General features: G+C 52.6%; 1 protein-coding gene across 3 annotated transcripts in view; it reads right to left on the minus strand.

Moving 5' to 3' along the window:
• Window positions 1-27,210, minus strand: part of LOC109878429 (serine/threonine-protein kinase receptor R3-like) — a 38,454-nt gene extending 11,244 nt beyond the window's left edge. The window contains exons 1-7 of one of the 3 annotated variants that reach the window (XM_031794614.1): window positions 26,494-27,210; window positions 16,119-16,190; window positions 9,578-9,814; window positions 7,228-7,427; window positions 6,929-7,028; window positions 6,222-6,368; window positions 5,640-5,915 (exon numbers count right to left, since the gene is read on the minus strand). In XM_031794614.1, coding sequence (XP_031650474.1) covers window positions 5,640-5,915; window positions 6,222-6,368; window positions 6,929-7,028; window positions 7,228-7,427; window positions 9,578-9,814; window positions 16,119-16,188 — 1,030 coding nt within the window. In that variant the 5' untranslated portion in view covers window positions 16,189-16,190; window positions 26,494-27,210. Of the gene's footprint in view, window positions 1-5,639; window positions 5,916-6,221; window positions 6,369-6,928; window positions 7,029-7,227; window positions 7,428-9,577; window positions 9,815-16,118; window positions 16,191-18,488; window positions 18,704-26,493 lie in introns of those variants that run through there. The other 2 variants (XM_031794616.1, XM_031794615.1) reach the window with 2 other exon arrangements.
• Between the last annotated feature and the right edge of the window lie 290 nt (window positions 27,211-27,500).

Consider the following 27,500-nt stretch of genomic DNA (forward strand, 5'->3'; position numbering starts at 1 on the left):
TCCTCTAGCCCTCTCTCCTTCAGCCCTCTCTCCTCTAGCCCTCTCTCCTCTAGCCCTCTCTCCTCTATCCCTCTCTCCTTCAGCCCTCTCTCCTCTAGCCCTCTCTCTCTATCCCTCTCTCCTCTAGCCCTCTCTCCTCTCTCCTCTAGCCCTCTCTCCTCTAGCCCTCTCTCCTCTAGCCCTCTATCCCTCTCTCCTTCAGCCTCTCTCCTCTATCCCTCTCTCCTCTAGCCCTCTCTCTTCTAGCCCTCTATCCCTCTCTCCTTCAGCCCTCTCCCCTCTAGCCCTCTCTACTCTAGCCCTCTATCCCTCTCTCCTCTAGCCCTCTCTCCTCTAGCCCTCTCTCCTTCAGCCCTCTCTCCTCTAGCCCTCTCTCCTCTAGCCCTCTCTCCTCTAGCCCTCTCTCCTCTAGCCCTCTCTCCTTCAGCCCTCTCTCCTCTAGCCCTCTCTCCTCTAGCCCTCTCTCCTCTAGCCCTCTCTCCTCTAGCCCTCTCTCCTCTAGCCCTCTCTCCTCTATCCCTCTCTCCTCTAGCCCTCTCTCCTCTAGCCCTCTCTCCTCTATCCCTCTCTCCTCTAGCCCTCTCTCCTTCAGCCCTCTCTCCTCTAGCCCTCTCTCCTCTAGCCCTCTCTCCTCTATCCCTCTTTCCTTCAGCCCTCTCTCCTCTAGCCCTCTCTCCTTCAGCCCTCTCTCCTCTAGCCCTCTCTCCTCTAGCCCTCTCTCCTCTATCCCTCTATCCCTCTCTCCTCTAGCCCTCTCTCCTCTATCCCTCTCTCCTTCAGCCCTCTCTCCTTCAGCCCTCTCTCCTCTAGCCCTCTCTCCTCTAGCCCTCTCTCCTCTAGCCTCCTCTCCTCTAGCCCTCTCTCTCTAGCCCTCTCTCCTCTAGCCCTCTCTCCTTCAGCCCTCTCTCCTCTAGCCCTCTCTCCTCTAGCCCTCTCTCCTCTAGCCCTCTCTCCTTCAGCCCTCTCTCCTTCAGCCCTCTCGTCCTCTATCCCTCTCTCCTCTAGCCCTCTCTCCTCTAGCCCTCTCTCCTCTAGCCCTCTCTCCTTCAGCCCTCTCTCCTCTAGCCCTCTCTCCTCTATCCCTCTCTCCTCTAGCCCTCTCTCCTTCAGCCCTCTCTCCTCTAGCCCTCTCTCCCTCTATCCCTCTCTCCTTCAGCCCTCTCTCCTCTAGCCCTCTCCTCTAGCCCTCTCTCCTTCAGCCCACTCTCCTCTAGCCCTCTCTCCTCTATCCTCTCTCCTTCATCCCTCTCTCCTCTAGCCTCTCTCCTCTAGCCCTCTCTCCTTCAGCCCTCTCTCCTCTATCCCTCTCTCCTCTAGCCCTCTCTCCTTCAGCCCTCTCTCCTCTAGCCCTCTCTCCTCTAGCCCTCTCTCCTCTATCCCTCTTCTCCTTCAGCCCTCTCTACTCTAGCCCTCTCTCCTCTATCCCTCTCTCCTCTAGCCCTCTCTCCTCTAGCCCTCTCTCCTCTAGCCCTCTATCCCTCTCTCCTTCAGCCCTCTCTCCTCTATCCCTCTCTCCTCTAGCCCTCTCTCCTCTAGCCCTCTATCCCTCTCTCCTTCAGCCCTCTCCCCTCTAGCCCTCTCTACTCTAGCCCTCTATCCCTCTTCCTCTAGCCTCTCTCCTCTAGCCCTCTCTCCTTCAGCCCTCCCTTCTCCTCTAGCCCTCTCTCCTCTACCCTCTCTCCCTCTAGCCCTCTCCTCTACTCTCTCCTCTAGCCTCTCTCTCTAGCCCTCTCTCCTCTATCCCTCTCTCCTCTAGCCCTCTCTCCTCTAGCCCTCTATCCCTCTCTCCTCTAGCCCTCTCTCCTCTAGCCCTCTCTCCTTCAGCCCTCTCTCCTCTATCCCTCTCTCCTCTAGCCCTCTCTCCCTCTAGCCCTCTCTCCTCTAGCCCTCTATCCCTCTCTCCTTCAGCCCTCTCTCCTCTAGCCCTCTATCCCTCTCTCCTCTAGCCCTCTCTCCTCTAGCCCTCTATCCCTCTCTCCTTCAGCCCTCTCTCCTCTAGCCCTCTCTCCTCTAGTCCTCTCTCCTCTTAGCCCTCTATCCCTCTCTCCTCTAGCCCTCTCTCCTCTAGCCCTCTAGCCCTCTCTCCTCTAGCCCTCTCTCCTTCAGCCCTCTCTCCTCTAGCCCTCTCTCCTCTAGCCCTCTCTCCTTCTAGCCCTCTCTCCTTCAGCCCTCTCTCCTCTAGCCCTCTCTCCTCTAGCCCTCTCTCCTCTAGCCCTCTCTCCTCTAGCCCTCTCTCCTTCAGCCCTCTCTCCTCCTATCCTCTCTCCTCTAGCCCTCTCTCCTCTAGCCCCTCTATCCCTCTCTCCTCTAGCCCTCTCTCCTCTAGCCCTCTCTCTCCTCTAGCCCTCTCTCCTTTAGCCCTCTATCCTCTAGACCTCTCTCCTCTATCCCTCTCCTCTAGAGGAGAGACTCCCAGAGAGTTTCTATCCCTCTCTCCTTCAGCCCTCTCTCCTCTATGCCTCTCTTCCTCTAGCCTCTCTCCTTCAGCCCTCTCTCCTCTAGCCCTCTCTCCTCTAGCCCTCTCTCCTCTATCCCTCTCTCCTTCAGCCCTCTCTCCTCTAGCCCTCTCTCCTCTAGCCCTCTCTCCTCTAGCCCTCTCTCCTCTAGCCCTCTCTCCCTCTAGCCCTCTCTCCTCTAGCCCTCTATCCCTCTCTCCCTTCAACCTCTCTCCTCTATCCCTCTCTCCTTCAGCCCTCTCCCCTCTAGCCCTCTCTCCTCTAGCCCTCTATCCCTCTCTCCTCTAGCCCCTCTCTCCTCTAGCCCTCTCTCCTTCAGCCCTCTCTCCTTCAGCCCTCTCTCCTCTAGCCCTCTCTCCTCTAGCCCTCTCTCCTCTAGCCCTCTATCCCTCTCTCCTTCAGCCCTCTCTCCTCTAGCCCTCTATCCCTCTCTCCTCTAGCCCTCTATCCCTCTCTCCTTCAGCCCTCTCTCCTCTAGTCCTCTCTCCTCTAGCCCTCTATCCCTCTCTCCTCTAGCCCTCTCTCCTCTAGCCCTCTCTCCTCTAGCCCTCTATCCCTCTCTCCTCTAGCCCTCTCTCCTCTAGCCCTCTCTCCTCTATCCCTCTCTCCTTCAGCCCTCTCTCCTCTAGCCTCTCTCCTCTAGCCCTCTCTCCTCTAGCCCTCTCTCCTTCAGCCCTCTCTCCTCTAGCCCTCTCTCCTCTAGCCCTCTCTCCTCTAGCCCTCTCTCCTCTATCCCTCTCTCCTTCAGCCCTCTCTCCTCTATCCCCCTCTCCTCTATCCCTCTCTCCTCTAGCCCTCTATCCCTCTCTCCTCTAGCCCTCTCTCCCTCTAGCCCTCTCTCCTCTAGCCCTCTCTCCTCTAGCCCTCTCTCCTTCAGCCCTCTCTCCTTCAGCCCTCTCTCCTTCAGCCCTCTCTCCTCTATCCCTCTCTCCTCTAGCCCTCTCTCCTTCAGCCCTCTCTCCTCTAGCCCTCTCTCCTCTAGCCCTCTCTCCTCTATCCCTCTCTCCTTCAGCCCTCTCTCCTCTAGCCCTCTCTCCTCTATCCCTCTCTCCTCTAGCCCTCTCTCCTCTAGCCTCTCTCCTCTAGCCCTCTATCCCTCTCTCCTTCAGCCCTCTCTCCTCTATCCCTCTCTCCTCTAGCCCTCTCTCCTCTAGCCCTCTATCCCTCTCTCCTTCAGCCCTCTACCCCTCTAGCCCTCTCTACTCTAGCCCTCTATCCCTCTCTCCTCTAGCCCTCTCTCCTTCAGCCCTCTCTCCTCTAGCCCTCTCTCCTCTAGCCCTCTCTCCTCTAGCCCTCTCTCCTCTAGCCCTCTCTCCTCTATCCCTCTCTCCTCTAGCCCTCTCTCCTCTAGCCCTCTATCCCTCTCTCCTCTAGCCCCTCTCTCCTCTAGCCCTCTCTCCTTCAGCCCTCTCTCCTCTATCCCTCTCTCCTCTAGCCCTCTCTCCTCTAGCCCTCTCTCCTCTAGCCCTCTATCCCTCTCTCCTTCAGCCCTCTCTCCTCTAGCCCTCTATCCCTCTCTCCTCTAGCCCTCTCTCCTCTAGCCCTCTATCCCTCTCTCCTTCAGCCCTCTCTCCTCTAGCCCTCTCTCCTCTAGTCCTCTCTCCTCTAGCCCTCTATCCCTCTCTCCTCTAGCCCTCTCTCCTCTAGCCCTCTAGCCCTCTCTCCTCTAGCCCTCTCTCCTTCAGCCCTCTCTCCTCTAGCCCTCTCTCCTCTAGCCCTCTCTCCTCTAGCCCTCTCTCCTTCAGCCCTCTCTCCTCTAGCCCTCTCTCCTCTAGCCCTCTCTCCTCTAGCCCTCTCTCCTCTAGCCCTCTCTCCTTCAGCCCTCTCTCCTCTATCCCTCTCTCCTCTAGCCCTCTCTCCTCTAGCCCTCTATCCCTCTCTCCTCTAGCCCTCTCTCCTCTAGCCCTCTCTCTCCTCTAGCCCTCTCTCCTTTAGCCCTCTATCCTCTAGACCTCTCTCCTCTATCCCTCTCCTCTAGAGGAGAGACTCCCAGAGAGTTCTATCCCTCTCTCCTTCAGCCCTCTCTCCTCTATGCCTCTCTCCTCTAGCCCTCTCTCCTTCAGCCCTCTCTCCTCTAGCCCTCTCTCCTCTAGCCCTCTCTCCTCTATCCCTCTCTCCTTCAGCCCTCTCTCCTCTAGCCCTCTCTCCTCTAGCCCTCTCTCCTCTAGCCCTCTCTCCTCTAGCCCTCTCTCCTCTAGCCCTCTCTCCTCTAGCCCTCTATCCCTCTCTCCTTCAGCCCTCTCTCCTCTATCCCTCTCCCCTCTAGCCCTCTCACCTCTAGCCCTCTATCCCTCTCTCCTCTAGCCCTCTCTCCTCTAGCCCTCTCTCCTTCAGCCCTCTCTCCTTCAGCCCTCTCTCCTCTAGCCCTCTCTCCTCTAGCCCTCTCTCCTCTAGCCCTCTATCCCTCTCTCCTTCAGCCCTCTCTCCTCTAGCCCTCTATCCCTCTCTCCTCTAGCCCTCTATCCCTCTCTCCTTCAGCCCTCTCTCCTCTAGTCCTCTCTCCTCTAGCCCTCTATCCCTCTCTCCTCTAGCCCTCTCTCCTCTAGCCCTCTCTCCTCTAGCCCTCTATCCCTCTCTCCTCTAGCCCTCTCTCCTCTAGCCCTCTCTCCTCTATCCCTCTCTCCTTCAGCCCTCTCTCCTCTAGCCCTCTCTCCTCTAGCCCTCTCTCCTCTAGCCCTCTCTCCTTCAGCCCTCTCTCCTCTAGCCCTCTCTCCTCTAGCCCTCTCTCCTCTAGCCCTCTCTCCTCTATCCCTCTCTCCTTCAGCCCTCTCTCCTCTATCCCCCTCTCCTCTATCCCTCTCTCCTCTAGCCCTCTATCCCTCTCTCCTCTAGCCCTCTCTCCTCTAGCCCTCTCTCCTCTAGCCCTCTCTCCTCTAGCCCTCTCTCCTTCAGCCCTCTCTCCTTCAGCCCTCTCTCCTTCAGCCCTCTCTCCTCTATCCCTCTCTCCTTCAGCCCTCTCTCCTCTATCCCTCTCTCCTCTAGCCCTCTCTCCTCTAGCCCTCTCTCCTCCATCCCTCTCTCCTCTATCCCTCTCTCCTCTAGCCCTCTCTCCTCTAGCCCTCTCTCCTCTATCCCTCTCTCCTTCAGCCCTCTCTCCTCTAGCCCTCTATCCCTCTCTCCTCTAGCCCTCTATCCCTCTCTCCTTCAGCCCTCTCCTTTCCTCCCACCTCATCCTCCTCTCACCCAGGTCAGCGATGCAGCACTGTCCGTTCATCTTGACCAGGATGTTCCGGCTCTTCAGGTCTCGGTGGGCGATGGCGGGTTTTCCCTGGCAGCTGAGTATCTCTGTGTGAAGGTGGACCAGACCACAGGCTACAGACAGGCACATCCTTAGGCAGCCCTCTGGGTCCACGCTGCTGTACTGGAGGAAGTCGTAGAGACTACCCAGCTGGTGGAAGTGGGTGATCAGCCACAGCTGAGTAGTGGAGTTCTGAGACGTCATGTCAGATGCTATGAAGCCTGGGGGGAGACAAGACAGAAGGTATTGTGATCGTCAGACCAGGCCAGACCAGGTCAGGCCAGACCAGGCCAGGCCAGACCAGGCCAGAACAGGCCAGAACAGGCCAGACCAGGCCAGACCAGATCAGGCCAGACCAGACCAGGCCAGACCAGACCAGACCAGACCAGGCCAGACCAGGCCAGGCAAGCTAAATCAAGTGTACCAGAAGACATTGAAAGGAAACAAACACTATTTTGATTCCAGGGGAATTGGTAGAAATGTAGGAATTGCTCTAAAAGTGAACTAACAGGATTACGCTGACTCACCCAGGATGTTGTCATGTCTGAGCTGTACAGTGTTGTAAATCTCTGTCTCCCTGAACCAAGACTGCTCATCCCTGGAGGAGAAGATCTTCACGGCAACACTCTCTCCCATCCAGGTGCCTCTCCACACCTCTCCATACCTGCCCTTACCTGGGTAGAGAGAGGGACAGAGGAACAGGCACACAGCAGAGATGGAGTGGGTTGGTATAACGATGTCATCACACTAGTAAGACTGGAAATGAACCCAAGGGTACATTAACCCCATAACATATTGGTACATAAACCCCATAACATATTGGTACATGAACTCCATAACATATTGGTACATGGACCCCATAACATATTGGTACATTAACTCCATAACATATTGGTACATTAACCCCATAACATATTGGTACATGGACCCCATAACATACTGGTACATGGACCCCATAACACATTGGTACATGAACTCCATAACACATTGGTACATGAACTCCATAACATATTGGTACATTAACTCCATAACATATTGGTACATTAACTCCATAACATATTGGTACATTAACTCCATAACATATTGGTACATTAACTCCATAACATCGTGGTACATCAACTCCATAACATATTGGTACATTAACTCCAACACATATTAGTACATAAACAAGTGAGTTTGAGTAAGGCACTGAGAGACATAAAGGAGGGAGTGAGAATGAAGAAGAGTATTTTACCGATGCACCCGAGCAGAGAGATCTGTCGTGCCATGGTCCTCTGTACCAGGTATGGCAGACCAGTCCCACTGCCTGAGGTACAGAACTCATCAAAGACATCCTGCAGACACAGAGAGAGTCACACACATCAAGGATCACAGTCCCCTGCCACTTGTTGTCATGTAGCAATTTCATAATATACTTTAAGTACCAATAATATTGCTAAAGGGGCAGTGATCTTGGTACTGATTCTGTGACATCTAAATGTCCTCTTGTATATCAATACAATTAAATTCAATGTCATAAAATTCCATTCTTACACCATAGGTGGGATCTGCCACACTGGGGACCTTGAGTAAGGTGACGTCATGGTCCTTGTTGTAGCCAAACCTGTGGTGCTGTGATCTGGAGCAGAGCCACGACACCAGGCCACACACACCCACAGTGAGGATCAGCAGCAGCAGCAGGGGGACAGCCACCAGAAGAATCACACCGTTCCCCTCCCTCGTAGGCTCACCTGCTGGACAGTCGACACACACAGGTTCATACAGGTGAGAGGGAATAGCAGAAAGACAAGATGATTTTGATATAAAAGACCACCAACAGCCACGAGGGGGCATCAGAGGCCTTTATGACACTGAGCTGTTAGTCAGACTCCCAGAGAGTTCTGTATGACACTGACCTGTTAGTCAGACTCCCAGAGAGTTCTGTATGACACTGACCTGTTAGTCAGACTCCCAGAGAGTTCTGTATGACACTGACCTGTTAGTCAGACTCCCAGAGAGTTCTGTATGACACTGCCCTGTTAGGAAGACTCCCAGAGTTCTGTATGACACTGCCCTGTTCATCAGACTCCCAGAGAGTTCTGTATGACACTGATCTGTTAGTCAGACTCCCAGAGAGTTCTGTATGACACTGCCCTCTTAGTCAGACTCCCAGAGAGTTCTGTATGACACTGCCCTGTTAGTCAGACTCCCAGAGAGTTCTGTATGACACTGCCCTGTTAGTCAGACTCCCAGAGAGTTCTGTATGACACTGCCCTGTTAGTCAGACTCCCAGAGAGTTCTGTATGACACTGCCCTGTTAGTCAGACTCCCAGAGAGTTCTGTATGACACTGCCCTGTTAGTCAGACTCCCAGAGAGTTCTGTATGACACTGACCTGTTAGTCAGACTCCCAGAGAGTTCTGTATGACACTGCCCTGTTAGTCAGACTCCCAGAGAGTTCTGTATGACACTGCCCTGTTAGTCAGACTCCCAGAGAGTTCTGTATGACACTGACCTGTTAGTCAGACTCCCAGAGAGTTCTATATGACACTGCCCTGTTAGTCAGACTCCCAGAGAGTTCTGTATGACACTGACCTGTTAGTCAGACTCCCAGAGAGTTCTGTATGACACTGACCTGTTAGTCAGACTCCCAGAGAGTTCTGTATGACACTGCCCTGTTAGTCAGACTCCCAGAGAGTTCTGTATGACACTGCCCTGTTAGTCAGACTCCCAGAGAGTTCTGTATGACACTGCCCTGTTAGTCAGACTCCCAGAGAGTTCTGTATGACACTGCCCTGTTAGACAGACTCCCAGAGAGTTCTGTATGACACTGACCTGTTAGTCAGACTCCCAGAGAGTTCTGTATGACACTGACCTGTTAGGTAGACTCCCTGAGTGTTCTGTATGACACTGATCTGTTAGTCAGACTCCCAGAGAGTTCGGTATGACACTGACCTGTTAGTCAGACTCCCAGAGAGTTCTGTATGACACTGATCTGTTAGTCAGACTCCCAGAGAGTTCGGTATGACACTGACCTGTTAGTCAGACTCCCAGAGAGTTCTGTATGACACTGATCTGTTAGTCAGACTCCCAGAGAGTTCTGTATGACACTGACCTGTTAGTCAGACTCCCAGAGAGTTCTGTATGACACTGCCCTGTTAGTCAGACTCCCAGAGAGTTCTGTATGACACTGACCTGTTAGTCAGACTCCCAGAGAGTTCTGTATGACACTGCCCTGTTAGTCAGACTCCCAGAGAGTTCTGTATGACACTGACCTGTTAGTCAGACTCCCAGAGAGTTCTGTATGACACTGCCCTGTTAGTCAGACTCCCAGAGAGTTCTGTATGACACTGCCCTGTTAGTCAGACTCCCAGAGAGTTCTGTATGACACTGCCCTGTTAGTCAGACTCCCAGAGAGTTCTGTATGACACTGACCTGTTAGTCAGACTCCCAGAGAGTTCTGTATGACACTGACCTGTTAGTCAGACTCCCAGAGAGTTCTGTATGACACTGACCTGTTAGTCAGACTCCCAGAGAGTTCTGTATGACACTGACCTGTTAGTCAGACTCCCAGAGAGTTCTGTATGACACTGCCCTGTTAGTCAGACTCCCAGAGAGTTCTGTATGACACTGACCTGTTAGTCAGACTCCCAGAGAGTTCTGTATGACACTGACCTGTTAGTCAGACTCCCTGAGGAGTTGTTCCATAATAGAACTACTGAAATATGAGCCTCAAGTTTGACTGCTGGTCTCATTTTCTGCCTGGTAGTTATTTGATTGATTCAAGTCACAAACTGACGAGATAATGTCATGGGTCATGAGTATGGACCTCATATGAGACCAGACATGCCATAAGGGGTTCTACACTGTTGGAGAGGCTTCTAGAGTAGATGTAGGGTTCTGACCTGGGTCTGGTGGAGCGGAGCTGTTGACATTACAGAGGTTGTTGGAGCAGCAGAGGACATACAGTCCCAGGAAGTTGGTGGAACACTGTTCCTTGTAGTGGTCCTTGTGGAAGCAGCCCCTCTCCTCTCTGCCATGCACCTTGGTGTAGAAGCAGTAGGCACCTCTACAGGTGCCGTTCCTACATGTCCCCTTGTTGTTCTCACATGTACACAGAAGGTTGGTGCTGTCGTCAGGGCCTGGGGGAGAGGGAACCATTGAGTGTGTGTGCTGTGTAAGTATGCACAAAACACATGCTCGCACGCACACATGCACACACAAACGTGAACATAAAGGCATAGGACAGATTTATAATAAACAGTAACACAGCTCTATAGAGTAACTGTGGTACACAATATTACACAGAAACAAATGTACCCTCTGATGATGACCCCACGGATGACTGATCTAAAAAATATAAAAGACAGTGGTGAGAGAAAGTCCAGGTTTGGTGGGCCTGAGACTGGGCCTGAGGATAGAGCTGGGCCTGAGACTGGGCCTGAGACTGGGCCTGAGGATAGAGCTGGGCCTGAGACTGGGCCTGAGGATAGAGCTGTGCCTGAGACTGGGCCTGAGACTGGGCCTGAGGATGGAGCTGGGCCTGAGACTGGGCCTGAGGATGGAGCTGGGCCTGAGACTGGGCCTGAGACTGGGCCTGAGGATGGAGCTGGGCCTGAGACTGGGCCTGAGACTGGGCCTGAGGATGGAGCTGGGCCTGGGGCTGGGCCTGAGGCTGGGCCTGAGGATGGAGCTGGGCCTGAGACTGGGCCTGAGACTGGGCCTGGGGATGGACCTGGGCCTGAGACTGGGCCTGGGGATGGGCCTGAGGATGGAGCTGGGCCTGGGGCTGGGCCTGAGGCTGGGCCTGAGGATGGACCTGGACCTGGGGCTGGGCCTGAGGCTGGGCCTGAGCCTGAGGATGGAACTGGGCCTGGGACTGAGGCTGGGCCTGAGGATGGAGCTGGGCCTGGGGCTGGGCCTGAGGCTGGGCTTGAGGATGGAGCTGGGCCTGGGGCTGGGCCTGAGGCTGGGCCTGAGGCTGGGCCTGAGGATGGACCTGGGCCTGGGGATGGGCCTGAGGCTGGGCCTGAAGATGGAACTGGGCCTGGGGATGGGCCTGAGGCTGGGCCTGAGGATGGGCCTGAGGATGGAGCTGGGCCTGGGGCTGAGCCTGGGCCTGTCTGGAGCAAAAGAGAAACCTCAGTGGAGACTAGAGGGGATTCTCTCTCTCACAGAGGGGGGTTTCTCTCTCTCCCTGAGGGGGGTATCTCTCTCTCTCTTCCTGAGGGGGTATCTCTCTCTCCCTGAGGGGGGTTTCTCTCTCTCTCTCCCTGAGGGGGGTATCTCTCTCTCCCAGAGGGGGGTTTCTCTCTCTCCCTAAGGGGGGTTTCTCTCTCTCTCTCCCTGAGGGGGGTATCTCTCTCTCCCAGAGGGGGGTTTCTCTCTCTCCCTAAGGGGGGTTTCTCTCTCTCTCCCAGAGGGGGGTTTCTCTCTCTCCCTAAGGGGTGTTTCTCTCTCGCTCCCTGAGGGGGTTTCTCTCTCTCTCCCTAAGGGGGGATTCTCTCTCTCTCCCTAAGGGGGGGGGGGGGGTTCTCTCTCCCTAAGGGGGGGGGGGGGGTTCTCTCTCCCTAAGGGGGATTCTCTCTCTCTCGCTAAGGGGGGTTTCTCTCTCCCTAAGGGGTGTTTCTCTCTCTCCCTAACGGGGTTTCTCTCTCTCTCCCTTAGGGGGTTTCTCTCTCTCTCCCTAAGGGGGGTTTCTCTCTCTCTCCCTGGGGGGTTCTCTCTTTCTCCCTGAGGGGGCTTTCTCTCTCTCCCTAAGGGGGGTTCCTCTCTCTCTCCCTGGGGGGGTTCTCTCTTTCTCCCTGAGGGGGCTTTCTCTCTCTCCCTAAGGGGGGTTTCTTATCTCTCCCTGAGGGGTGTTTCTCTCTCTCTCCCTAATGGGGTTTCTCTCTTTCTCCCTGAGGGGGGTTTCTCTCTTTCTCCCTGGGGGGGTGTCTCTCTCTCTCCCTAAGGGGGTTTCTCTCTCTCTCCCTAAGGGGGGTTTCTCTCTCTCTCCCTAAGGGGCGTATTTCTCTCTCTCTTCCTGAGGGGGTATCTCTCTCTCCCTAACAGGGGTATCTCTCTCTCCCTGAGGGGGGTTTCTCTCTCTCTCTCCCTGAGGGGGGTATCTCTCTCTCCCAGAGGGGGGTTTCTCTCTCTCCCTGAGGGGGCTTTCTCTCTCTCCCTAAGGGGGGTTTCTTTATCTCTCCCTGAGGGGTGTTTCTCTCTCTCTCTCCTTGAGGGGGGTTTCCCTCGCTCTCCCTAAGGGGGGTTTCTCTCTCTCTCCCGAGGGGGGTTTCTCTCTCTCTCTCCCTAAGGGGTGTTTCTCTCTCTCTCCCTAATGGGGTTTCTCTCTTTCTCCCCGAGGGGGGTTTCTCTCTTTCTCCCTGGGGGGGTGTCTCTCTCTCTCCCTAAGGGGGTTTCTCTCTCTCTCCCTAAGGGGGGTTTCTCTCTCTCTCCCTAAGGGGCGTATCTCTCTCTCTCTTCCTGAGGGGGTATCTCTCTCTCCCTAACAGGGGTATCTCTCTCTCCCTGAGGGGGGTTTCTCTCTCTCTCTCCCTGAGGGGGGTATCTCTCTCTCCCAGAGGGGGGTTTCTCTCTCTCCCTAAGGGGGGTTTCTCTCTCTCTCTCCCTGAGGGGGGTATCTCTCTCTCCCAGAGGGGGGTTTCTCTCTCTCCCTAAGGGGGGTTTCTCTCTCTCTCTCCCTGAGGGGGGTATCTCTCTCTCCCAGAGGGGGGGTTCTCTCTCTCCCTAAGGGGGGTTTCTCTCTCTCTCCCCGAGGGGTGTTTCTCTCTCGCTCCCTGAGGGGGTTTCTCTCTCTCTCCCTGAGGAGGGATTCTCTCTCTCTCCCTAAGGGGGGGTTCTCTCTCCCTAAGGGGGTTTCTCTCTCTCTCCCTAAGGGGGATTCTCTCTCTCTCCCTAAGGGGGGTTTCTCTCTCCCTAAGGGGGATTCTCTCTCTCTCCCTAAGGGGGTTTTTTCTCTCCCTAAGGGGTGTTTCTCTCTCTCTCTCCCTAACGGGGTTTCTCTCTCTCTCCCTGAGGGGGGTTCGTCTCTCTCCCTTAGGGGGTTTCTCTCTTTCTCCCTGAGGGGGCTTTCTCTCTCTCCCTAAGGGGGGTTTCTTTATCTCTCCCTGAGGGGTGTTTCTCTCTCTCTCTCTCCTTGAGGGGGTTTTCCCTCTCTCTCCCTAAGGGGTGTTTCTCACTCTCTCCCCGAGGGGGGTTTCTCTCTCTCTCTCCCTAAGGGGTGTTTCTCTCTCTCTCCCTAATGGGGTTTCTCTCTCTCTCCCTGAGGGGGGTTTCTCTCTCTCTCCCTGGGGGGGTGTCTCTCTCTCTCCCTAAGGGGGTTTCTCTCTCTCTCCCTAAGGGGGGTTTCTCTCTCTCTCCCTAAGGGGCGTTTCTCTCTCTCTCCCCGAGGGGGGGGGGTTTCTCTCTCTCTCCCCGAGGGGTGTTTCTCTCTCGCTCCCTGAGGGGGTTTCTCTCTCTCTCCCTAAGGAGGGATTCTCTCTCTCTCCCTAAGGGGGGGTTCTCTCTCCCTAAGGGGGTTTCTCTCTCTCCCGAGGGGGGTTTCTCTCTCTCTCCCTAAGGGGGATTCTCTCTCTCTCCCTAAGGGGGGTTTCTCTCTCCCTAAGGGGGATTCTCTCTCTCTCCCTAAGGGGGTTTTTTCTCTCCCTAAGGGGTGTTTCTCTCTCTCTCTCCCTAACGGGGTTTCTCTCTCTCTCCCTGAGGGGGGTTCGTCTCTCTCCCTAAGGGGGTTTCTCTCTCTCTCCCTAAGGGGGGTTTCTCTCTCTCTCTCCCTAACAGGGTTTCTCTCTCTCTCCCTGAGGGGGGTTCGTCTCTCTCCCTAAGGGGGTTTCTCTCTCTCTCCCTAAGGGGGGTTTCTCTCTCTCTCCCTAAGGGGCGTATCTCTCTCTCTCTTCCTGAGGGGGTATCTCTCTCTCCCTAACAGGGGTATCTCTCTCTCCCTGAGGGGGGTTTCTCTCTCTCTCTCCCTGAGGGGGGTATCTCTCTCTCCCAGAGGGGGGTTTCTCTCTCTCCCTAAGGGGGGTTTCTCTCTCTCTCTCCCTGAGGGGGGTATCTCTCTCTCCCAGAGGGGGGTTTCTCTCTCTCCCTAAGGGGGGTTTCTCTCTCTCTCTCCCTGAGGGGGGTATCTCTCTCTCCCAGAGGGGGGGTTCTCTCTCTCCCTAAGGGGGGTTTCTCTCTCTCTCCCCGAGGGGTGTTTCTCTCTCGCTCCCTGAGGGGGTTTCTCTCTCTCTCCCTGAGGAGGGATTCTCTCTCTCTCCCTAAGGGGGGGTTCTCTCTCCCTAAGGGGGTTTCTCTCTCTCTCCCTAAGGGGGGATTCTCTCTCTCTCCCTAAGGGGGGTTTCTCTCTCCCTAAGGGGGATTCTCTCTCTCTCCCTAAGGGGTTTTTTTCTCTCCCTAAGGGGTGTTTCTCTCTCTCTCTCCCTAACGGGGTTTCTCTCTCTCTCCCTGAGGGGGGTTCGTCTCTCTCCCTTAGGGGGTTTCTCTCTTTCTCCCTGAGGGGGCTTTCTCTCTCTCCCTAAGGGGGGTTTCTTTATCTCTCCCTGAGGGGTGTTTCTCTCTCTCTCTCCTTGAGGGGGTTTTCCCTCTCTCTCCCTAAGGGGTGTTTCTCACTCTCTCCCTGAGGGGGGTTTCTCTCTCTCTCTCCCTAAGGGGTGTTTCTCTCTCTCTCCCTAATGGGGTTTCTCTCTCTCTCCCTGAGGGGGGTTTCTCTCTCTCTCCCTGGGGGGGTGTCTCTCTCTCTCCCTAAGGGGGTTTCTCTCTCTCTCCCTAAGGGGGGTTTCTCTCTCTCTCCCTAAGGGGCGTTTCTCTCTCTCTCCCCGAGGGGGGGGGGGTTTCTCTCTCTCTCCCCGAGGGGTGTTTCTCTCTCGCTCCCTGAGGGGGTTTCTCTCTCTCTCCCTAAGGAGGGATTCTCTCTCTCTCCCTAAGGGGGGGTTCTCTCTCCCTAAGGGGGTTTCTCTCTCTCCCGAGGGGGGTTTCTCTCTCTCTCCCTAAGGGGGGATTCTCTCTCTCTCCCTAAGGGGGGTTTCTCTCTCCCTAAGGGGGATTCTCTCTCTCTCCCTAAGGGTTTTTTTTCTCTCCCTAAGGGGTGTTTCTCTCTCTCTCTCCCTAACGGGGTTTCTCTCTCTCTCCCTGAGGGGGGTTCGTCTCTCTCCCTTAGGGGGTTTCTCTCTTTCTCCCTGAGGGGGCTTTCTCTCTCTCCCTAAGGGGGGTTTCTTTATCTCTCCCTGAGGGGTGTTTCTCTCTCTCTCTCCTTGAGGGGGTTTTCCCTCTCTCTCCCTAAGGGGTGTTTCTCACTCTCTCCCCGAGGGGGGTTTCTCTCTCTCTCTCCCTAAGGGTCGTTTCTCTCTCTCTCCCTAATGGGGTTTCTCTCTCTCTCCCTGAGGGGGGTTTCTCTCTCTCTCCCTGGGGGGGTGTCTCTCTCTCTCCCTAAGGGGGTTTCTCTCTCTATCCCTAAGGGGTTGTTTCTCTCTCTCTCCCTAAGGGGCGTTTCTCTCTCTCTCCCCGAGGGGGGGGTTTCTCTCTCTCCCTGGGGGGGTGTCTCTCTCTCTCCCTAAGGGGGGTTTCTCTCTCTCTCCCTAAGGGGGGGGGGTTTCTCTCTCTCCCCGGGGGGTGTCTCTCTCTCTCACTGAGGGGGTTTCTCTCTCTCTTCCTGAGGGGGGTTTCTCTCTCTCTCCCTAAGGGGGGTTTCTCTCCCTAAGGGGGGGGGGGGGGTTCTCTCTCTCCCTAGGGGGGTGTCTCTCTCTCTCACTGAGGGGGTTTCTCTCTCTCTCCCTGAGGGGGGTTTCTCTCTCTCTCCCTGAAGGGGGTTTCTCTATCTCTCCCTGAGGGGCGTTTCTCTCTCTCTCCCTGAGGGGGTTTCTCTCTCTCTCACTGAGGGGATTTCTCTCTCTCTCCCAGAGGGGGGTTTCTCTCTCTCTCCCTGAAGGGGGTTTCTCTCTCTCTCCCTGAGGGGGGTTTCTCTCTCTCCCTGAGGGGGTTTCTCTCTCTCTCACTGAGGGGGTTTCTCTCTCTGTCCCTGAGGGGAGTTTCTCTCTCCCTGAAGGGGGTTTCTCTCTCTCTCCCTGAGGGGGGTTTCTCTCTCTCTCTCCCTGAGGGGGGTTTCTCTCTCTCTCTCCCTGAAGGGGGTTTCTCTCTCCCTGAGGCCAACAGGTCAGGGGTCTCAGCAGCATCACTCGTACACGGACAAAGCAGGAACACCCACACTTCCTTGTCTCTGTTGTTTCACTACAGTACGAAAAGAGCACTTCTCATCTACATTACACACACATCTGCACCCAGCTGATTCCCCAGCAGCAGCAACACACTCACTTACACTCAGATACACAAACAAAAGGACAGACGCAAATACACAAAGATTTTTAAAAACACACAAACACACTTGTGATTATGTAAGCTAGCACACCTAAAGATACAAACACACACACATCACCTTTGTTGAATTACCTGCATGAGCGGTGGAGGTCCACAGGCACATCCCAGATAGCAGCACTGTGAGCATTGCAGCACCCCGCATCTCTGTCAGACAGACCAGACAGCAATTAGAGCTGCAGTGATTATGCTTCGTTTAAGGCTTTTAGAGACTCAAAGAAAGAATCTTGGAACACACAGTTCTCTCTCACATGCAGTTTCATAAGCTCCTACTCAGCTTCACAATTAACGTCAACTTCTAGGTTTCCTCTCATTTCCCCTCTCTCTCTCTCTCTCTCTCTCTCTTAGCTCCTATCAATCAGTCCTCCCACACTCTCTGTCTGAGTGTGACAGCCAGGCCTGGCTGCGGTGGCTGAGCTGAGTGGGCATTTCGCTACACTCGCATTAACATCTGCTAACCATGTGTATGTGACAAATAACATTTGATTTGATTTGATTGGATTTAATGTCTGCCAGAAAGAACACCAGATGCAGCCAGATCCATGCAGCTTTAGCCCAGCAAACAGTCAACTTTCCTACAACCTTCCAATGGAGTCCCCAGTTTGGTTTCCAGCTAACGTTATGACAACATTGGCCCCAGCTGGTGGTCGGAGTCATACAGCCCCAGTCAGTTAGTACCCAGTCTGTCAGCAGAGGAAGTTCTGATGTCAAAAACAATAACAGAGTGAGTGCCAGGCGCAGGGTCCAGTCAGTCTGCCTGCTCTAGGTAGGTGATGGGAGAGGAGGCTTTGTGTGTGTCCAGCCCGTGTCTGTGTGTGTGTGTGCGTGTGTGTGTGTGTGTGTAGCTGCCCTGGCCCAGACTCAGGCTAGTCAGTTACAATGCTTACTCCCATTGAGAGGCCACACCCTGGCCGGCCCGCCACAGAGGGAGACTCAGGTCGGCTCATCGTGTGTGTGTGTGTTGGGGGGGGGGGGGGGGGTGCTCATTGTTCAGGTCTGCACTTCTGTGGGTCACACAAGCTAGAGAGGCTAGAGGCTGGAGAATGGGTTTCTTTGGCCTGTCATGCCTGGAGGAAACCTGGCACCATCCCTATGTTGAAGCATGGTGGTGGCAGCATTATGCTGTGGGGATGTTTTTCAGTGGCAGGGACTTGGAGACTGGTGAGAATTGAGGCAAAGATGAACGGAGCAAAGTACAGAGAGATCCTTGATGAAAACCTGCTCCAGGTTCACCTTCCAACAGGACAACGACTCTAAGCACACAGCCAAGACAACGCAGGAGTGGCTTCGGGGCAAGTATCTGAATGTCCTTGAGTGACCCAGCCAGAGCCCGGACTTGAACCCGATCGAACATCTCTGGAGAGACCTGAAAATAGCTGTGCTGCGATGCTCCCCATCCAACCTGACAGAGCTTGAGAGGATCTGCAGAGAAGAATGGGAGAAACTCCCCAAATACAGATGTGCCAAGCTTGTAGAAGAAGAAGACTCCAGGCTGTAATCGCTGCCCAAGGTGCTTCAACAAAGTACTGAGTAAAAGGTATGAATATTTATGTGAACGTGATATTTCATTTTTATTTTTTTTGTAATGCATTTACAAAAATGTCTAAAAACCTGTTTTTGCTTTGTCATTATGGGGTATTGTGTGTATGTAGATTGATGAGGAAAAAATTGAATTTAATCAATTTTGGAATAAGGCTGTAACATAACAAAATGTGGAAAAAGTCAAGGGGTCTGACTATTCTGGACTTTGTGTGTATCGTTTTGTTTTGGTAGGTATTACTAGAAACACAAGAATTTCGCTGCACCTGCGATACCATCTGCAAATATGTGTACGCAAGCAATAAATCATTTGATTTGATCTGCGGGGCTCCAGCTCAACTCAAGCACCTCATATGATACAAATCCAGTAATGTCAATTCTAGAACACCAAGGAGTTCCGGTTTGGCATTGAGGTACAAGGCCACAAAGGAGTCCCACAGCCCTACCACAATACGTCTCCAAGCCAATCCGTGGTGCATTATTACACACTGACTAGCAGAGACTTTGTTAGCATTTCCTGTATGATGCATCCCTTGAGAAAAGCCCAGCAGCTGAAACTTCAGGGCCACCTTATATTTAACTGAATAGTAACAGTTTTTGGGACATGCATGCACCCCATTCTTCACTGTATCATGCAGCATCCGACATGTCAGCTGTGTTTTAATCTGAGGGCCTTTAGGAAGACAAACATTGTGTAAACACAGCTCCACCCATTGAATTGGCCCATTCTCTATGGAGGAGCACTAACCCCACTGTCTCTGATTCCTTCTCTAGTTCAGATCTCCCTTCTCCACCGCAGACTAAATGTCCCCACTTGCCTGAATTGTCCTTATTTTACTATACTTGTGAGGACTCTAGTCCCCACAAGGATAGTACAACCAAACACACACATACACACACACATACTTCCTCTCTCTCTGTGTCTTCTTGTTTGTCTCCACTCTGTTCACAACACCACGGTCTTTACTCAGACCTGTGGGAAAACACAGCCCGTGTCATCTTTTCACTCTCATCTGAAAAGCATCTCAGTCCCATCTCTCAATCCATTTTACATAGATGTTGTGGTGGTGGGGGAGAAAAGTCCCCTCTGGATTACATAGATGTTGTGGTGGTGGGGAAGAAAGTCCCCTCTGGATTACATAGATGTTGTGGTGGTGGGGGGAGGAAAGTCCCCTCTGGATTACATAGATGTTGTGGTGGTGGGGAGGAAAGTCCCCTCTGGATTACATAGATGTTGTGGTGGTGGGGAGGAAAGGTCCCCTCTGGATTACATAGATGTTGTGGTGGTGGGGGGAGGAAAGTCCCCTCTGGATTACAGAGATGTTGTGGTGGTGGGGAGGAAAGTCCTCTCTGGATTACATAGATGTTGTGGTGGTGGGAAAGAAAGTCCCCTCTGGATTACATAGATGTTGTGGTGGTGGGGGGAGGAAAGTCCCCTCTGGATTACATAGATGTTGTGGTGGTGGGGAGGAAAGTCCCCTCTGGATTACATAGATGTTGTGGTGGTGGGGAGGAAAGGTCCCCTCTGGATTACATAGATGTTGTGGTGGTGGGGGGAGGAAACTCCCCTCTGGATTACAGAGATGTTGTGGTGGTGGGGAGGAAAGTCCTCTCTGGATTACATAGATGTTGTGGTGGTGGGGAGGAAAAGTCCCCTCTGCATTACATAGATGTTGTGGTGGTGGGGGAGGAAAGTCCCCTCTGGATTACATAGATGTTGTGGTGGTGGGGAAGAAAGTCCCCTCTGGATTACATAGATGTTGTGGTGGTGGGGGAGGAAAGTCCCCTCTGGATTACATAGATGTTGTGGTGGTGGGGAGGAAAGTCCCCTCTGGATTACATAGATGTTGTGGTGGTGGGGAGGAAAGTCCCCTCTGCATTACATAGATGTTGTGGTGGTGGGGGAGGAAAGTCCCCTCTGGATTACATAGATGTTGTGGTGGTGGGGGAAGAAAAGTCCCCTCTGGATTACATAGATGTTGTGGTGGTGGGGAGGAAAGTCCCCTCTGCATTACATAGATGTTGTGGTGGTGGGGGGAGGAAAGTCCCCTCTGGATTACATAGATGTTGTGGTGGTGGGGGGAGGAAAGTCCCCTCTGGATTACAGAGATGTTGTGGTGGTGGGGAGGAAAGTCCCCTCTGCATTACATAGATGTTGTGGTGGTGGGGAGGAAAAGTCCCCTCTGCATTACATAGATGTTGTGGTGGTGGGGGAAGAAAGTCCCCTCTGGATTACATAGATATTGTGGTGGTGGGGAAGAAAAGTCTCCTCTGGATTACATAGATGTTGTGGTGGTGGGGAGGAAAAGTCCCCTCTGCATTACATAGATGTTGTGGTGGTGGGGGAGGAAAGTCCCCTCTGGATTACATAGATGTTGTGGTGGTGGGGAAGAAAGTCCCCTCTGGATTACATAGATGTTGTGGTGGTGGTGGGAGGAAAGTCCCCTCTGGATTACATAGATGTTGTGGTGGTGGGGAGGAAAGTCCCCTCTGGATTACATAGATGTTGTGGTGGTGGGGGAAGAAAAGTCCCCTCTGGATTACATAGATGTTGTGGTGGTGGGGGAGGAAAGTCCCCTCTGGATTACATAGATGTTGTGGTGGTGGGGAGGAAAGTCCCCTCTGGATTACATAGATGTTGTGGTGGTGGGGGGAGGAAAGTCCCCTCTGGATTATATAGATGTTGTGGTGGTGGGGGGAGGAAAGTCCCCTCTGCATTACATAGATGTTGTGGTGGTGGGGGGAGGAAAGTCCCCTCTGGATACATAGATGTTGTGGTGGTGAGGGGAGGAAAGTCCCCTCTGGATTACATAGATGTTGTGGTGGTGGGGAGGAAAGTCCCCTCTGGATTACATGGATGTTGTGGTGGTGGGGGGAGGAAAGTCCCCTCTGCATTTCATAGATGTTGTGGTGGTGGGGAAGAAAGTCCCCTCTGGATTACATAGATGTTGTGGTGGTGGGGAGGAAATTCCCCTCTGCATTACATAGATGTTGTGGTGGTGGGGGAGGAAAGTCCCCTCTGCATTACATAGATGTTGTGGTGGTGGGGAGGAAAGTCCCCTCTGGATTACATAGATGTTGTGGTGGTGGGGAGGAAAGTCCCCTCTGCATTACATAGATGTTGTGGTGGTGGGGGGAGGAAAGTCCCCTCTGGATTACATAGATGTTGTGGTGGTGGGGGGAGGAAAGTCCCCTCTGGATTACAGAGATGTTGTGGTGGTGGGGAGGAAAGTCCCCTCTGCATTACATAGATGTTGTGGTGGTGGGGAGGAAAGTCCCCTCTGCATTACATAGATGTTGTGGTGGTGGGGAGGAAAGTCCCCTCTGGATTACATAGATGTTGTGGTGGTGGGGGGAGGAAAGTCCCCTCTGCATTACATAGATGTTGTGGTGGTGGGGGAAGAAAAGTCCCCTCTGGATTACATAGATGTTGTGGTGGTGGGGAAGAAAGTCCCCTCTGGATTACATAGATGTTGTGGTGGTGGTGGGAGGAAAGTCCCCTCTGGATTACATAGATGTTGTGGTGGTGGGGAGGAAAGTCCCCTCTGCATTACATAGATGTTGTGGTGGTGGGGAGGAAAGTCCCCTCTGGATTACATAGATGTTGTGGTGGTGGGGGAAGAAAGTCCCCTCTGGATTACATAGATGTTGTGGTGGTGGGGGAAGAAAGTCCCCTCTGGATTACATAGATGTTGTGGTGGTGGGGAAGAAAAGTCCCCTCTGGATTACATAGATGTTGTGGTGGTGGGGAGGAAAGTCCCCTCTGGATTACATAGATGTTGTGGTGGTGGGGGAAGAAAAGTCCCCTCTGGATTATATAGATGTTGTGGTGGTGGGGAGGAAAGTCCCCTCTGGATTACATAGATGTTGTGGTGGTGGGGGAAGAAAGTCCCCTCTGGATTACATAGATGTTGTGGTGGTGGGGAAGAAAGTCCCCTCTGGATTACATAGATGTTGTGGTGGTGGGGGAAGAAAGTCCCCTCTGGATTACATAGATGTTGTGGTGGTGGGGAGGAAAGTCCCCTCTGGATTACATAGATGTTGTGGTGGTGGGGGAGGAAAGTCCCCTCTGGATTACATAGATGTTGTGGTGGTGGGGGGAGGAAAGTCCCCTCTGGATTACATAGATGTTGTGGTGGTGGGGGGAGGAAAGTCCCCTCTGCATTACATAGATGTTGTGGTGGTGGGGGGAGGAAAGTCCCCTCTGGATACATAGATGTTGTGGTGGTGGGGGGAGGAAAGTCCCCTCTGGATTACATAGATGTTGTGGTGATGTGGAGGAAAGTCCCCTCTGGATTACATGGATGTTGTGGTGGTGGGGGGAGGAAAGTCCCCTCTGCATTTCATAGATGTTGTGGTGGTGGGGAAGAAAGTCCCCTCTGGATTACATAGATGTTGTGGTGGTGGGGAGGAAAGTCCCCTCTGCATTACATAGATGTTGTGGTGGTGGGGGAGGAAAGTCCCCTCTGGATTACATAGATGTTGTGGTGGTGGGGGAAGAAAAGTCCCCTCTGGATTACATAGATGTTGTGGTGGTGGGGAGGAAAGTCCCCTCTGCATTACATAGATGTTGTGGTGGTGGGGGGAGGAAAGTCCCCTCTGGATTACATAGATGTTGTGGTGGTGGGGGGAAAGTCCCCTCTGGATTACATAGATGTTGTGGTGGTGGGGAGGAAAAGTCCCCTCTGCATTACATAGATGTTGTGGTGGTGGGGGAGGAAAGTCCCCTCTGGATTACATAGATGTTGTAGTGGTGGGGAAGAAAGTCCCCTCTGAATTACATAGATGTTGTGGTGGTGGGGAGGAAAGTCCCCTCTGCATTACATAGATGTTGTGGTGGTGGGGGAGGAAAGTCCCCTCTGGATTACATAGATGTTGTGGTGGTGGGGAGGAAAGTCCCCTCTGCATTACATAGATGTTGTGGTGGTGGGGGAGGAAAGTCCCCTCTGGATTACATAGATGTTGTGGTGGTGGGGGAAGAAAAGTCCCCTCTGGATTACATAGATGTTGTGGTGGTGGGGAAGAAAGTCCCCTCTGGATTACATAGATGTTGTGGTGGTGGTGGGAGGAAAGTCCCCTCTGGATTACATAGATGTTGTGGTGGTGGGGAGGAAAGTCCCCTCTGGATTACATAGATGTTGTGGTGGTGGGGAGGAAAGTCCCCTCTGGATTACATAGATGTTGTGGTGGTGGGGAGGAAAGTCCCCTCTGGATTACATAGATGTTGTGGTGGTGGGGGAAGAAAGTCCCCTCTGGATTACATAGATGTTGTGGTGGTGGGGGAAGAAAGTCCCCTCTGGATTACATAGATGTTGTGGTGGTGGGGAAGAAAAGTCCCCTCTGGATTACATAGATGTTGTGGTGGTGGGGAGGAAAGTCCCCTCTGGATTACATAGATGTTGTGGTGGTGGGGAGGAAAGTCCCCTCTGGATTACATAGATGTTGTGGTGGTGGGGGGAGGAAAGTCCCCTCTGGATTACATAGATGTTGTGGTGGTGGGGGGAGGAAAGTCCCCTCTGCATTACATAGATGTTGTGGTGGTGGGGGGAGGAAAGTCCCCTCTGGATTACATAGATGTTGTGGTGGTGGGGGGAGGAAAGTCCCCTCTGGATTACATAGATGTTGTGGTGGTGGGGAGGAAAGTCCCCTCTGGATTACATGGATGTTGTGGTGGTGGGTGGAGGAAAGTCCCCTCTGCATTACATAGATGTTGTGGTGGTGGGGAGGAAAGTCCCCTCTGGATTACATAGATGTTGTGGTGGTGGGGGAGGAAAGTCCCCTCTGGATTACATAGATGTTGTGGTGGTGGGGAGGAAAGTCCCCTCTGCATTACATAGATGTTGTGGTGGTGGGGGGAGGAAAGTCCCCTCTGGATTACATAGATGTTGTGGTGGTGGGGGGAGGAAAGTCCCCTCTGGATTACATAGATGTTGTGGTGGTGGGGAGGAAAGTCCCCTCTGGATTACATGGATGTTGTGGTGGTGGGGGGAGGAAAGTCCCCTCTGCATTACATAGATGTTGTGGTGGTGGGGAGGAAAGTCCCCTCTGGATTACATAGATGTTGTGGTGGTGGGGGAGGAAAGTCCCCTCTGGATTACATAGATGTTGTGGTGGTGGGGAGGAAAGTCCCCTCTGCATTACATAGATGTTGTGGTGGTGGGGAGGAAAGTCCCCTCTGCATTACATAGATGTTGTGGTGGTGGGGGGAGGAAAAGTCCCCTCTGGATTACATAGATGTTGTGGTGGTGGGGAGGAAAGTCCCCTCTGGATTACATAGATGTTGTGGTGGTGGGGAGGAAAGTCCCCTCTGGATTACATAGATGTTGTGGTGGTGGGGAGGAAAGTCCCCTCTGGATTACATAGATGTTGTGGTGGTGGGGAGGAAAGTCCCCTCTGGATTACATAGATGTTGTGGTGGTGGGGAGGAAAGTCCCCTCTGGATTACATAGATGTTGTGGTGGTGGGGGAGGAAAGTCCCCTCTGGATTACATAGATGTTGTGGTGGTGGGGAGGAAAGTCCCCTCTGCATTACATAGATGTTGTGGTGGTGGGGAGGAAAGTCCCCTCTGCATTACATAGATGTTGTGGTGGTGGGGGGAGGAAAAGTCCCCTCTGGATTACATAGATGTTGTGGTGGTGGGGAGGAAAGTCCCCTCTGGATTACATAGATGTTGTGGTGGTGGGGAGGAAAGTCCCCTCTGGATTACATAGATGTTGTGGTGGTGGGGAGGAAAGTCCCCTCTGGATTACATAGATGTTGTGGTGGTGGGGAGGAAAGTCCCCTCTGGATTACATAGATGTTGTGGTGGTGGGGAGGAAAGTCCCCTCTGGATTACATAGATGTTGTGGTGGTGGGGGAATAAAATGAACCAGTGGAGGCAACAGCAGCATTCTCCTCCATTGGGACATTATAGGCCTAAACAACTGAACTGATGTATTTAACTTTGTAAGACAATTTACTACATATGATCAGATGACAGAAGAATCTTTGTCATTCAGCTAATATTTCCCCCCCACAGATATCCATGATTGTATGTTCAGTATCTGTTGATTAGAAAAGTATTTACAGCTTTAATCCTGTGATTGTTGTGAATCAGAGCTTGTTATGATGATAGAAAGAAGACTGGGAGTCTGGTCTGGTATGTATAATTGTATCTGCATTAGACAGACATGGCAAAGCAAGGCTTAGTGGTCTGTCTGTAATGTTCAATTACTGAGTACATCCCAAATGGCACCTTAGTGCACTACTTTTGACCAGGACCCATAGGACTCCAGTCAAAAGTAGTGCACTGTGTAGGAAGTAGGGTGCCTTTTGGGACTCAGATATTGTATATGTTCTCTCTAACATGTGAGGTAGAATCAGCTCTCCTCTATACTCCCATGCTTAAACCAACATGATAAATGGAAACAGAATACTTAAAGGGATTTGCAAACAGAGCCTGGCTCCCTGTCACAGTTAACCACACCTGGCTCCCTGGTACAGTTAACCACACCTGGCTCCCTGTCACAGTTAACCACACCTGGCTCCCTGGTACAGTTAACCACACCTGGCTCCCTGTCACAGTTAACCACACCTGGCTCCCTGTCACAGTTAACCACACCTGGCTCCCTGGTACAGTTAACCACACCTGGCTCCCTGTCACAGTTAACCACATCTGGCTCCCTGTCACAGTTAACCACACCTGGCTCCCTGGTACAGTTAACCACACCTGGCTCCCTGGTACAGTTAACCACACCTGGCTCCCTGTCACAGTTAACCACACCTGGCTCCCTGTCACAGTTAACCACACCTGGCTCCCTGGTACAGTTAACCACACCTGGCTCCCTGGTACAGTTAACCACACCTGGCTCCCTGTCACAGTTAACCACACCTGGCTCCCTGTCACAGTTAACCACACCTGGCTCCCTGGTACAGTTAACCACACCTGGCTCCCTGTCACAGTTAACCACACCTGGCTCCCTGGTACAGTTAACCACACCTGGCTCCCTGGTACAGTTAACTACACCTGGCTCCTTGGTACAGTTAACCACACCTGGCTCCCTGGTACCACATCTGGCTCCCTGGTACAGTTAACCATACCTGGCTCCCTGGTACAGTTAACCACACCTGGCTCCCTGGTACAGTTAACCACACCTGGCTCCCTGGTACAGTTAACCACACCTGGCTCCCTGGTACAGTTAACCACACCTGGCTCCCTGTCACAGTTAACCACACCTGGCTCCCTGGTACTGTTAACCACATCTGGCTCCCTGGTACAGTTAACCACACCTGGCTCCCTGGTACTGTTAACCACATCTGGCTCCCTGGTACAGTTAACCACACCTGGCTCCCTGGTACAGTTAACCACACCTGGCTCCCTGGTACAGTTAACCACATCTAGCTCCCTGGTACAGTTAACTACACCTGGCTCCCTGGTATTTTGTACACTAATTTAGCCCATAATTGAAAAGGATAATGCTCAATGTCACTGCTGGAGACAGTCTAGCGTGGAAACATTTGAAGGCGTTCTATCCAATAAGCGCCGCTGTGGTTCAGAGTTGTCCGTTGTGGTCCAGGTAACCAGTTCATAATAGCAATAAGCCACCTTGGGGGTTTGTGGTATATGGCCAATATAGCACGACTAAGGGCTGTATCCAGGCACCCCTGCGTTGCGTCGTACATAAGAACAGCCTTTAACCGTGGTATAATGTCCATATACCACACCTCTTCGGGCATTATTGCTTAATTAGAGGTAGGCTACGTGATTTACCAGCATCCACCTGTTCATTCTCACAATATTAGGAAATCATAGCCTACAACAGATACTTAACTAAATGTTCCCAGTTATTAGAAAAGCAATCCACACCGAGACAAAAATGTAAACGAATAGGCAACAGCTGTCACAAATGTCCGATTGAATGTGACTTTTACCTGTTTTTCCCTTCTACGTGCAGCTCTCTTTCCTCTTGCTTTTCACGCGGAAGCCAAATGGTGTACCATGGAAATGCAGCACGTTTGTCCCATATTAAAAACGAAATGTGTATTTTAAAGTATTAAAAGACACCCAAAAGTCATGTATTAGATACGTCTTCAATCGTGTGTCAACGTTTGAGTTCAGTGAACGCTTTTAGTTCCAAATGTTCAACCCTAAAATCTCACCACATCCTTTCCCCTTTCGATGCTGATCAGCCACTACACCGACTGCTCCTCAACCTTTTCGGTCTCTTAAAACTATGTCACACATCCAATAAAAACGATTCTAAACCGAAAATCCAAAATATCTGCTGAAAAATTAGCGATCCTTATGTCCGAGATATAGTCCGTCCAAGTTGAACATATTTGTATCGTCTGAAGGGCAACACAATGACCCTGTATCTCCGGCTAAAATCTTCCACTGATAAACCGAAAACACGAAACTCGAGCCTGGAACATAGGCTACTAGACGTCAGTCTTCTGCTTTTAATAAAGAACTTAACTAACACAATTAAATACCTTCTCAAACAGCTAATATCTCCATCTCGATAAAGTATCCTACTTAGAATGCCTAGGAACCCAACTTTGCTCTGTTCCTGATTCATGCGCAATATCAAGCCTACGGAGATTTTAAATACACAATTTTGTCCCACCCCTCATTGTCCTGGAAGGGATCTGGCTGGAATGTGCTCTCAGAGCAGTTTTCCTGTTTCTGACAAGCATCTCATTTTTTCTTCTGGTTTTCGCACTTGTAGCCTGGCGTCTCTGTATACTGCCATTACAGAGTTACAGGCTTTGGGTCTGCACTATATAGGGAATAGGGTGCCATTTGGGACATAACCTGTCCATTTGCTCCCTGCCCCTACTGCTACCCCCCCTACTGCTACCCCCATGGATGATGATGTCAGTGGTATTATAGCTGGTATCCGGCCTCCTTCCTCTGTTGTGTTACAGCAACAAATAAC

Source organism: Oncorhynchus kisutch, linkage group LG17 (genome assembly GCF_002021735.2).
Source record: "Oncorhynchus kisutch isolate 150728-3 linkage group LG17, Okis_V2, whole genome shotgun sequence".
NCBI lineage: Eukaryota > Metazoa > Chordata > Actinopteri > Salmoniformes > Salmonidae > Oncorhynchus > Oncorhynchus kisutch.